This window comes from Telmatherina bonti (assembly GCF_933228915.1).
Source record: "Telmatherina bonti genome assembly, chromosome: 15".
Lineage (NCBI taxonomy): Eukaryota > Metazoa > Chordata > Actinopteri > Atheriniformes > Telmatherinidae > Telmatherina > Telmatherina bonti.
This window is the reverse complement of record NC_136613.1, coordinates 33042004-33052733: the sequence shown is the minus strand read 5'-3', so window position 1 is coordinate 33052733 and position 10730 is coordinate 33042004. Positions and strand designations below refer to the sequence as shown.

General features: G+C 43.7%; 1 protein-coding gene across 1 annotated transcript in view; it reads right to left on the bottom strand.

The window, feature by feature from the left end:
• Positions 1 to 320: 320 nt before the first annotated feature.
• The window catches only part of LOC306766146 (lanosterol synthase-like), a gene marked incomplete at both ends in the record, with an annotated part of 122532 nt that continues 112122 nt past the window's right edge, over positions 321 to 10730 (bottom strand). Inside the window, 17 exons of the mRNA XM_079253760.1 lie at positions 321 to 458; positions 588 to 666; positions 793 to 963; positions 1066 to 1146; positions 1225 to 1290; positions 1419 to 1524; positions 3050 to 3146; positions 3971 to 4120; positions 4211 to 4261; positions 4411 to 4482; positions 4573 to 4629; positions 5697 to 5724; positions 6665 to 6762; positions 9426 to 9544; positions 9823 to 9931; positions 10197 to 10332; positions 10435 to 10531. Coding sequence (XP_079109886.1) covers positions 321 to 458; positions 588 to 666; positions 793 to 963; positions 1066 to 1146; positions 1225 to 1290; positions 1419 to 1524; positions 3050 to 3146; positions 3971 to 4120; positions 4211 to 4261; positions 4411 to 4482; positions 4573 to 4629; positions 5697 to 5724; positions 6665 to 6762; positions 9426 to 9544; positions 9823 to 9931; positions 10197 to 10332; positions 10435 to 10531 — 1655 coding nt within the window. The remainder of the gene's footprint in view (positions 459 to 587; positions 667 to 792; positions 964 to 1065; positions 1147 to 1224; positions 1291 to 1418; positions 1525 to 3049; positions 3147 to 3970; positions 4121 to 4210; positions 4262 to 4410; positions 4483 to 4572; positions 4630 to 5696; positions 5725 to 6664; positions 6763 to 9425; positions 9545 to 9822; positions 9932 to 10196; positions 10333 to 10434; positions 10532 to 10730) is intronic.

Here is a 10730-nt window from a genome sequence, read left to right as displayed (position 1 = left end):
AATAATGGGGAAAAAACTTGCAGAAGCTGATTAATTTGTAACAGAGTAGGCCTACAGTAGTCATTTAGATCAACACAAACATAAAAATTCAACAAGGTCACTGGATAACTGGCAGAAAGGCTGTAAATTTTGATAACACAGAAGAAGAGGAAGACGCTTCACAGAATAAAATACTATCTGGTGGATTCATTCTTTGAAACAGCTGATGTGTCCTTGTTTCACATTGTCTGAACCATAAACTATGCTGTCCATGTCTACTTTATCTGAAGACATTTTGTCCTCTCAATCTGGATTATAGTTGGAGTTTTCCCTGAAGGTTGTCACAGCTTCACCTTCCCAGCCAGCGGACTGCTGGGGTAAAGCTGGGTGAAGCGACCCAGAGTCCAGACTGGGAAGACGTTTCTGTAGGAGGTGTAGCTAAGTGCACAGCTCTTGTTGAACACACCTGCAATGTTCTCCTGGATAGGAGGAAAACACATAAATCTACTATTAATTTCACATAATGGTTGTATCATGTCATTGTTTGGATTCATGGCAGAGTAAAACCAGTATGATGTGAGTTTATGGGATGTAACATGCAGATTCACCTGGGGCCAGTCTCCATTGGGCTGCTGCTTATCAATCAGGAGTCGAACGCCTCTCTCAATGGCCTGCTTGTTGGGATGTCTGTTTAAACACAAGAGACGATGGATGGCAACACTTCATTCTGACCAAACGCCATAATCAAAGTCTGACCAATAGTCCTTCATGTGTCTGAATGCAGAGTTAAACCCAGTCTGAGTTATGCTTCACCTCACAGCCATGAGTCCCAACAAAGCCCAGCAGGTGTTGTGGATCTGAGCAGTGCTGCTCTGCATGTAGCGACGTTGCTCACACGACTCAAAGTCCTCCCCCCATCCGCCGTCCGACATCTGATGGTCCAGCAGGAACTGGCAAGCTTTCTGAACCTCCTCACACACATCCCTGATCACAAAGAACACAGCCATGTCCTCTCATTTCTCCTGCTCAGAAGCATCAAGTGTTTTCAGAGCTTTTATTTTTATACTTTATCTTTGTTCAACTTACTCCTTGCTGTAGATGTGGCCCATGCAGGCAAAAGCTTCCAGGCCAAACCAGGTTCCATATGTGAAACACACTCCCCAGGAGCTGAGCACAAGTAACAAGAAGACTCAGCATGAGCTGTTTGTTCGGCTTCAGCTGGTAAAACATCAAGTGTACACCCACCCTTCCCAGGATCCATCAGGTCTCTGCATCTTTCTGCAGTACTGCAGACCGTCTCTTAGAGTGGACCTGAAGAAGAAACAAAGTTTCCACTTTAACCTCAACAATAATCAGGAACTATGTCTGTAAATACAAGATGCATGTACAGAAATGTCTGAGTCATTCGTTTACTTGCAAGAAAATTTAGAAAAGTGTACCTAATCTCATCAGCACGGTGATCTGGATAGACCTTCTGGAAGTGCGTCAGGGCCTGCATTACTGAAGAGGTACACTCCACATATGTATAATCTATCATTAAATCACCTGTTGCAGAGAAGGGAGAACATGTCAAGAGGCATGGGTTTTAAATGTGGTTTTTTTCCCTTATCCTTAGAATATGTGTGTATATGTGTTGGACTTGTGAGTAAAGCTTTTGGTGTCAAGAGCTAATGACTGTGAAAATGAAAGCTCACAATGGGATTGGACTCTCTCTGCTGGTTAATGAGAGCCAGGTGGGGGCAATCAGGTGATTGGAACACAAACATTTCCAAGTCTATAAAAGTAGCCAAGGTGGAAGTGAGGAGAAAGACTAAGGCATGTGACGTCCAGAGGAACACTCTTGGCGGCGGCGGCGGCGGCGGCAGCAGCAGCAGCAGCGACGGCGGCGGCGGCGGCGGCGATGGTGGTGGCTGGTCACGAAATGGATTAGAATTCAACGCTCTCTAAGTATATATATATAAAGGAATGTGTGTCTGCTTAGTGGCATGGATGGTGCTCATCATTATTTGGCAATACAGTGACTGGTGTGTTCTCATTGCTGCAATTCGCTCAACAGCTGCTGTGGCCAGAGGGGGATGCCGCTGGAAGATGATCACGGAAGGGATTGATCGGCTTGGGGATTCAGGACTTCCCTTTGATGCTTCGGTGGCGTGAGTGAAAGGAACGTCAGCGGGATAGACCAGGACTCCGCTGCTCATGAAGATTTCCTGGTGGTGGTTGACATCACGCCAGGCTGTTTCTTTTAAAGGGAAATTGGATTGTGAGTGACTGAGACTGACCCTAGCTGTTCGAGTGGAGACTATTTTTTTTTTTGTTTTTTGTACTGGTTGGTGTGGATCAACCAGTACAGGTGTTTTGTGTTCTTTTTTTCCTTTCTTTTTGTTGTTTTTTTTCTGTCTGGAGCCTCAGCCTGCTGCAAGGGGTGGGGTAAACTATTGACGAAACTGGCCATAGTAGCAAATTCCTTTTTGTTTTTCTTTTGTGTTTCCATTCGTGTGGTTTTCTTTTTTTGGGGGGGGTGTCTTTTTAACAGGATTATATTGTGCTAGTTAAATCTTTTTATTGCATGGGTTGTTGTATTGGGGGATTTTACTGCATGTACGGTTTTTGAAGGTCTTAGCCCTCCTTGTGGTGGAGTTCCACTCTGTTGCTGTTCCAGATTGTACATTGTTTAATAAAGAGCTAAAATTTATTAAGGCTACGTGTTGTCCGTTACTCGGGAGGATCTAGTTCTTGCAGCCACGACAAACACAGTGGTAGAAATTAACCCATTTAGATCCTGGTCTATCATTTGATAGAGGTACATTTGCAGTGACTTTGCTGAATTTCTTGAAAAAAATGTGGAAATAAACCTGCCTGCCATCTCGACCAACTGGTTTGGGTATATTAAAGCCAAACTAAGTGCTTGTTATAACACTACTGTTTCAAATTTCAACATTTCACTGTTAACTTAACTTCTTAACATTTTTATTCTTTATATGTTTATTCTTGTCCAAACCTAAGAGAAAAAAACTTTATTTTTTATTATTTATTTCATAATTATTTGGTAGAACTTTGTCAGCAGACCTACCAAACACCTCGGCGGGGTTGAGCAGCTCCAGGAGTCTCCCTCCTCTCGTAGTTTCATATGAGGCAAACCCACCGTCTGGGTTTCTCATGCTCAGCAGCTGCAAAGATATGACAGAAACATGCAGACCGTGAAAATGCTGCTAAATGACAACAGAAAGGGAGGGAGACTCTGTTCTGCTTTACTGGAAGTCTCCGGTAAACCTGTCAATCAAATGTCAAATCAAATAGGGACATCATAGATGCACAAGTAGCCAAATCAACTAAATTACTCAGATTAATTCATCAGATTAATTTGTGTGACCCCAACATCAGATTTGGCGTTATTTACAATTGAGACATTTACTGGTAAATGCATTTTGACCCCCCTCTACTCCACCGTGATATTCTGCCAAATATCGTGTTAAATGATCTAAAGAGAAATAATCAGTTTTCCTTTTCTCGTTTTACCTGACAGTTGCCGTGTTTTCTGTCATCAGTCAGGAGCTGCCGTTCAATAAGGTCTTCACTCTTTTATCAGCATATTTTTGTAATTAGAGATTTTTTGTTTGATTAAAAAAACAAACCAAAAAAATACAGCAATTTTATTGTGTACCCCCATGTAACATGCAGACACCTCACAGAAAGGCTTGAGCTGAGGTTCATACCAGGAAAACAACAGTATAACCACCAGTTTTACAAGATAAAACACCTGAACTGACATCCAGAGGGGTGACTTTTCTTTAGCAGATCTTGTATCCACTCTGCACTGAAACACTGCACAAGATCAGTTCAGATGCACAGCAAAACACGGCACATGAGCTCTGTGGACTCCATGTTTCACCAACAGCAAAAAAAACCTAAAGTATTGCATTTGACTGGAGTATGGACTTTAGAAAAAAAAAAAAGGACTAGAGACTTCTGCTCTGTTTCTCCATGTACTCACCACATCGACGGCATCATACAGACGCTCGGTGGAGACGGGCTCCCTGATGGAGGGACAGAACTCCTCCAGCAGCATCAGAGACTTCAGACCCTCTGCTGTGCAGTCAGACACTATCCAACCACAGTCACGAGTACTGAAGGGGAATCCTCCCTGACAAACATGCACACACACACAAACATGGATCTGTTTTTGGAGGGAATTTAAAAACAAAGTGTTGGTATTACGTGATATTAGCCGTACCTTGCTCATGTGTCTGTAGTATTTCTGGTATTCAGGAGGATTCTCACGTATCTGGACATCATTAAACATGTATGGGAGAAGCAGACATTCATGTCACAGTTGTGATCTTTGGTTCATCTGAATGCCGTCAGTGCTGCCGTAAAGAGACTATCAAGTGTAGTGTTTGTTTCCACTGGTGGCTGAGATGCTGTTTAATGTACCTGTGTGATGGTGAGAAAGTGATGCGCTTCACTAAGACACTCTGCCAGTTTGGGCTCGTTTTGGGCTCCTGCCTGTAAGACCCCCACACACTTCTTCACTCAGTATGACATGTTGTTGCAAACTTTCACTTAAAACACTCAAAGTCTGGCAGAAAGTTTTACCTCAAGAAAAGCCTGAACAGCAAAACAAGTGTCCCACAGCTGAGATCCATTTGTTCCCTGCGTGGAAGAGAAATGACAAGAAACTTGTTTTATAAGCTCAAAATAATGCTTACCAGAGTTACAGGCACTAGCCTCTAAATATCTACTGTGTTCAGCCCTTAACATTAATCCATTTAAAAAGGGAGTAAAGTCAAAAACATATGCATTCGTTTTGAAAACTTGTCCTAGAGAGACAAAGTTAAAGTAGCTTGGGAAAAAGAAATTGGAGAAATTTTACCTGCAGACACTTGGAAAAGTATCATAGAGCAAACACATAGATCCTCTCTCTGCATTAGAAATGGCCTGATCCAGTTTAAGGTTATTTTTAGATTGCATTATTTTAACAATAGACTGCGTAAATTTTACTCTGATGATGCATCATATTGCCCTACATGTCAATATTCTCCTGTCTTTTTGAGACACATGTTCTGGTCACAGCTGTCTTTGCAGTGATTCTGGTCCTTCGTTTTCAGTCACTCTAAGCAATATTGGGCAAAATAACACCACATAATCCTAATGATAGCTGTATTTGTTGTGGTTAAAGATGAGTTAAAGTTGTTCTGGCTTCATAAAAATACAGTTGCCTATGCATCATTGCATACTCGCCATGGGACAAGGAGAAGCTGCATTCAGCTTCTATGCCTCACATGTCTGGAACAAAGTCCCATGGGCCTCAGATCAGCTGGAAAATGCAGGTTAAAGACCCTCCTGTTCTCAGCTGTGTTTCAGTAGGTTTTATTCAAAGCTATTTTTAAGTTTATTTTATGTCCAAATCTGCATATTTCTTTAAAGCTGGAATTGATAATCATTTTAACAGTCTTTATTTAATGTTATTTCCTTTTCTTTGCTTTCATGTTTTAATTTTAAATTATGCTTCATATTTTGTAATGTTTTAATGTCTCCTTAAACACTGAAGCACAGAGGACCATAAAAAAAATGAAAATATGAATTTAGTAATACTAAGAGGTAAAAAAAAAAAAAAAAAAAAGGGTGTTTTTATTTATTTAATTCATGAGCCTCTTCCAGATGTCATAACCTTCCCTAAAAACAAGTCTTTGGAGGTGACACAAACATAAAATTCTGACCTGCACTTTCATGCCATCCAATCCCAACCTGGAACATGGAAAAACTGCAGTCAGTTTAGCACATCGATACTTGTACATCTTTGGCTCACATTATATGATCAATGCAGGTTATGTAAAATGACTATTTTTCTTTAAAGTGGAACTATTATATGCATTTCAGGCTAATTTATTTTTATTTCTGAGACCAGAAGGGCTGGGATTGATCGAGTTATTGTCACAAATTGCTTTATTTACTTCAGACCGACCCTCTCCGTAGGCTGTCAGATCAGCCTGTGGGCAAAACGAGTGGATTGAGACTCTTCCGCATTAAGTCCCGCCTCCCGCCACTGCACTACATCGGGAGCGCGCACCGCAACTGCTTTCGCCGTCATTGTAACATCTCATAAACAGAAGGATTAGGCTAATATGAACTCAATAAAAAAAACAAAATACCATGTCAACACATAGCATACAGCCCTACATGTTGGAACCTGAATCAGAGCCTGAAAACGAAGTGGAAAACAGCAACCCACAGCAACGAATGCAGCAGGATGTCTCTCTTTGGTAAATTCACCAGCCATCGTTGGAAATAACTTTATCCCACGTTCTCCACCCGCCTGATGTATTTGTACATGCCCTTGTTAACCAGTAGAAGGTAACCAAACACCGAACCTTATCCCCCGGGACGTCACAAGGATTTCCAAGTAGAGAAAACTCTCTAAAACGACACGTTTTTCGTTGCCATGGAAACCGAATGGCGAGAGTGCTGAACTCAAACTCAAACTCAAACATGCGTTTAAGTGATAAAAAACTGTGTCGTTCACATGTCTGATGAGGATTCAACACTGTAACACGGTAGAAAGCTCAGATTACTCAAAATACCATAATAGCACCCCTTTAATTTTTTATTCAGCCATCTCTATAAAAAAGAAGTTCATGAGTTTTTTTTTTGTTGTTGTTAAGGACCTTTTAGTTGAATGTTGACTGACCAGAGGTAGTCGGGGATCCTGGATACATGCTCCTGAAGGTCTGGTGAGGAGGGACCGTTTACATACCAGTGAACCAGCATATTGATTGTTTTGGGGATCTGGAGAAAAAAAAAACAATAACATAAAAGAGATTTCTATGTTTATAAGGTGAGAGGTTCCCAGGCCAAGAGATACCACAATTCTCCCAGGGGTCTCCTCTGGCATGAACGTGCCCAGAACACCTCACCAGGCTGGTGTCCAGGAGGCATGCTGAACAGATGCTGAGCCACCTCAACTGGCTCCTCTCGATGCGGAGGAGCAGCGGCTCTACTCTGAGCCCCTCCGGGATGACCGAGCTCCTCACCCTATATCTAAGGTAGAGCCCTGCAGAGGAAACTCATTTCAGCTGCCTGTATACGAGATCTCGTTCTTTCAGTCATGACCCACAGCTCATGACCATAGGTGAGGGTAGGAACGTAGATCGACTGGTAAATCAAGAGCTTCGTGTTCTGGCTCAGCTCCTTCTTCACCATGACAGACTGGTGCAGAGTCCGCATTACAGCAAACGCCTCACCAATCTGCCTGTCGATCTTACGCTACATCCTTCCCTCGCTCATGAACAAGACCCCAAGATATTTAAACTCCTCCTCTTTGGGCAAGACCTGACTCCCGGCCCGAAGAGGACAATCCACCCTATTCCAGCTGAGGACCATGGTCTCAGATTTGGAGGCACTTTACACTCTGCTGCGAATTTGCTCAAGCTAGAAATGGAGATCGCAACCAGATGACGCTAGAAGAACCACATCATCTGCAAAAAGCAGGGACCCAATCCTGAGGTCACCAAGGCGGATCCCCTCAACACCGCGGCTGCGCCTAGAAATCCTATCCTCAGTGAGTCCAAGCCTCACTGAAAAGGAATCCAACTTAATGTCAGCAATGTGGACCAAGCTCTGACACCTGTACAGGGACCAGACAGCTCAAACAAGGGGGTCCAGTACTCCATACTCCCGGAGTACACCCGACAGGAGCCCCTGGGGCACACGGTCAAATGCCTTCTTCAAGTTCACATAGCACATACAGACATGTAGACATTGAGAGATATGTAGACATGTAGGCTAACTCCCATGGACCCTCCAGGACCACAAATAGGGTGTAGAGCTGGTCCACTGTTCCGCAACCAGGACAAAAAACACACTGCTCCTCTTCAATCTGAGATTAAACTATCCAGTGGACCCTCCTCTCCAGGACCCCTGAATAGACCTTATCGGGGGAGGCTGAGGAGTGTGATCTCTCTGTAGTTTGAGCACATCCTATGGTCCCCCTTCTTGAAAAGGGGGACCACCACCCCAGTCTGCCAGTCCAGACGCACTATTCCTGATGTCCATGCGATTCTACAGAGGTGTGTCACTCAGGACTGCCCCACAGCATCCAGAGCCTTAAGGAACTCCAAGTGGATCTCATTCACCCCCAGGGCCCTGCCACCAAGGACTGAGGAAGTCTTCGAAGTATTCCTTCCACCAATCCACAACATCCTGAGTTGAGGTCAGCAGATTCCCAGCAGTACTCTGTCAACCCTGTGGGCTTGACAGAGCACTGCTTCCCCCTCCTGAGTTACCGGATGGTGGCCCAGAATTGCCTCAAAGCAATCTGGAAATCCTTCTCCATGGCCTCGCCAAACTCCTCCCAAAACTAAGTTTTTGCCTTGGCGACAGCCGAAGCCGCATCTCACTTGGTCTGTCGATACCTATCAGCATGCATCCCAATCACTCCCCACCAGGTTTCGCTGTCATTGCTCACATGAGCATTGAAAAAGGGAGTCCTCAGAAGGAGCACCTGCCAATACTCACTCCAAGGACTCCAGAAAGGGTGGGTACTCTGAAATGCTCTTCGGTGCAAAAGCACAAACAACGGTCAGGGCCCATCCCCCGACTTGAGGGCGGGGGGAAGCTATCCTCACCTCCACTGGGGTGAACCCCAATGTGCAGGCACACAGCCGTGGGCCAATGAGAATGCCCACACCCGCTTGCACCTCTCACCATGAGCAACTCCAAAGTGGAAGTAGGTCCAGCCTTTCTCAAGGGTACTGGTTCCAGAACCCAAGCCATACGTTGAGTCGAGTCCAACTATATCTAGCCAGAGCCACTCAACCTCGTGCACAAGCTCAGGTTTCTTCCTCGCCAGTGAGGTGACATTCCATGTCCCTGGAGCCAGTTTCTGCAGCCAAGGATCGGACTACCAGGGTTCCTGCCTCTTGCCATCACCCAGCTCACATTGCACCCAACCCCTACGACTCCTCTGACAGATGGTGAGCCCACAGGAGAGATGCAGAAGTGGGAAATGAATATTTGCTTTAAAATTTATGTTTATTTTGTGAATATTATCTCTTTTTGTCTCAGTCCTGTGATGGACTGGCGAATTGTCCTGGGTGTACTCTGCATTTCGCCCAGTGATTGCTGGGATAGGCTCCAGCTTCCCTGGGACCCTTAATTGGACTAAGTGGTAAAGAAAATGGATGGATCTCACCCCCATGAACAGCTCTTAGCTTAACACCTCACCCACACCCCCAAAATTCTCTCATATGTGGGCGACTTAAATGACACTTAGAGCTCTTTAGCATTTCACACATTTCAAAGGTGTGAAATATGCCTTACGAGTCAACAGCATCTGCATTTTTAAAACGCTTTAAATAAAGATCTATATTTTTCTTTGTTCATAACAGTAAATTTTTCTATCTTGCTTTAATTTCATGTCTTTTTCAGTGTTTTATGCAAGTATTTGTTACCACTGCCAAGCCAATATATTTGGTGAAGTGGTCCTCAGCCTGGATGTGTTGGTACAGCTCTTTGACAGCCTTTTCTCTCAGTGTCCGGCTGTGGTGGGCTTCGTACATGTTCAAAACCACTAAAAGGAAACAGTATTACATTGTTAGGAAGAGCTGTAAAAGAGACTGCTGAACAACATTTCTCATATTTGATTAAAATAACCTTTAATCACAACCATGTTTCATATGCATTCAGCACATTTTGCGAGGAGACTGGTAGATAAAGGATCTCTGATGTATCATTTTGGTCACAGTGGTTGATAACATAAAAATAATCACTTGAGCACACAAATGATTATTGGCTGCTCTTGTTCAGATGGTTAGTCATCATGGTGTGCATTGTGCTGTGTACACATACTGTAGGTGAAGGTCAGCAGCGTGCTGTGAGGTGTGTATATGTCACATGCTGCCACATTGTTCCTCTGAGCTGGCCAGTAAATGGTGGAATAATCCTGGACATACAGTTCCTGGAGGATGAAGACCATGAAATAAGTCATTTAAACTTCAATCTAAATATTAAAAATAAAATATTAATAACACTTGTCACCAATAAACCTGCATACTTTGTGTAAGGAAGCTTTTCTGGGGTGAACAGCTAAATGAATCCTTTTGATATATTATAAAATAGTAAATTTCAACTAATAAAACGACCTGAGAACTCTTGGATATTCTATCAAATATAAGAATGTACTGAGCCTGGCGCCCTCCAGTGGTTCATGGTGGGTCTTGCACCTGTCTGAGGCTGAGAACCAGGGGGTCTTCCTCTGCTGTCAGCCTGACAGCGTAGCAGAAACTCATGGGAAGGTAGACCTGACGACAGTAACACCACAGAGTAGAGGGGTGGGCTGGCATCCAGGTGGGGAGCAACCTGAAACAGACACGAATACGTCAGCTGCTCCTCAGCACTCAGAGAGAAAATGTTCACATTGCATCTCTGCTGAAAGAGAAAACATGGATGGCTGGTTCTCACCACATCTCTGGTAGTAATGTGTTCATCCCCTCCCAGCTGTAGACATTTAAAACAGACAACCAGAATTTACCCCATGATGGAATCCCGACAGCCCCGCCTGCAAACCAACCACATGGAGAGCTTCAGTATTTCAGCTGATATCGTTTCACCACATTGTTCTGAAAAACGTGCATTAAATTGTGCAACAGTATGACTGAATGAAGGTTTGTTGTCTCTGGAACCTAAAACTATACAACTTGAAGCAAGAGATACTGACAAACATAAACATAAATAAACAATAAATAATGTAAAAAGTG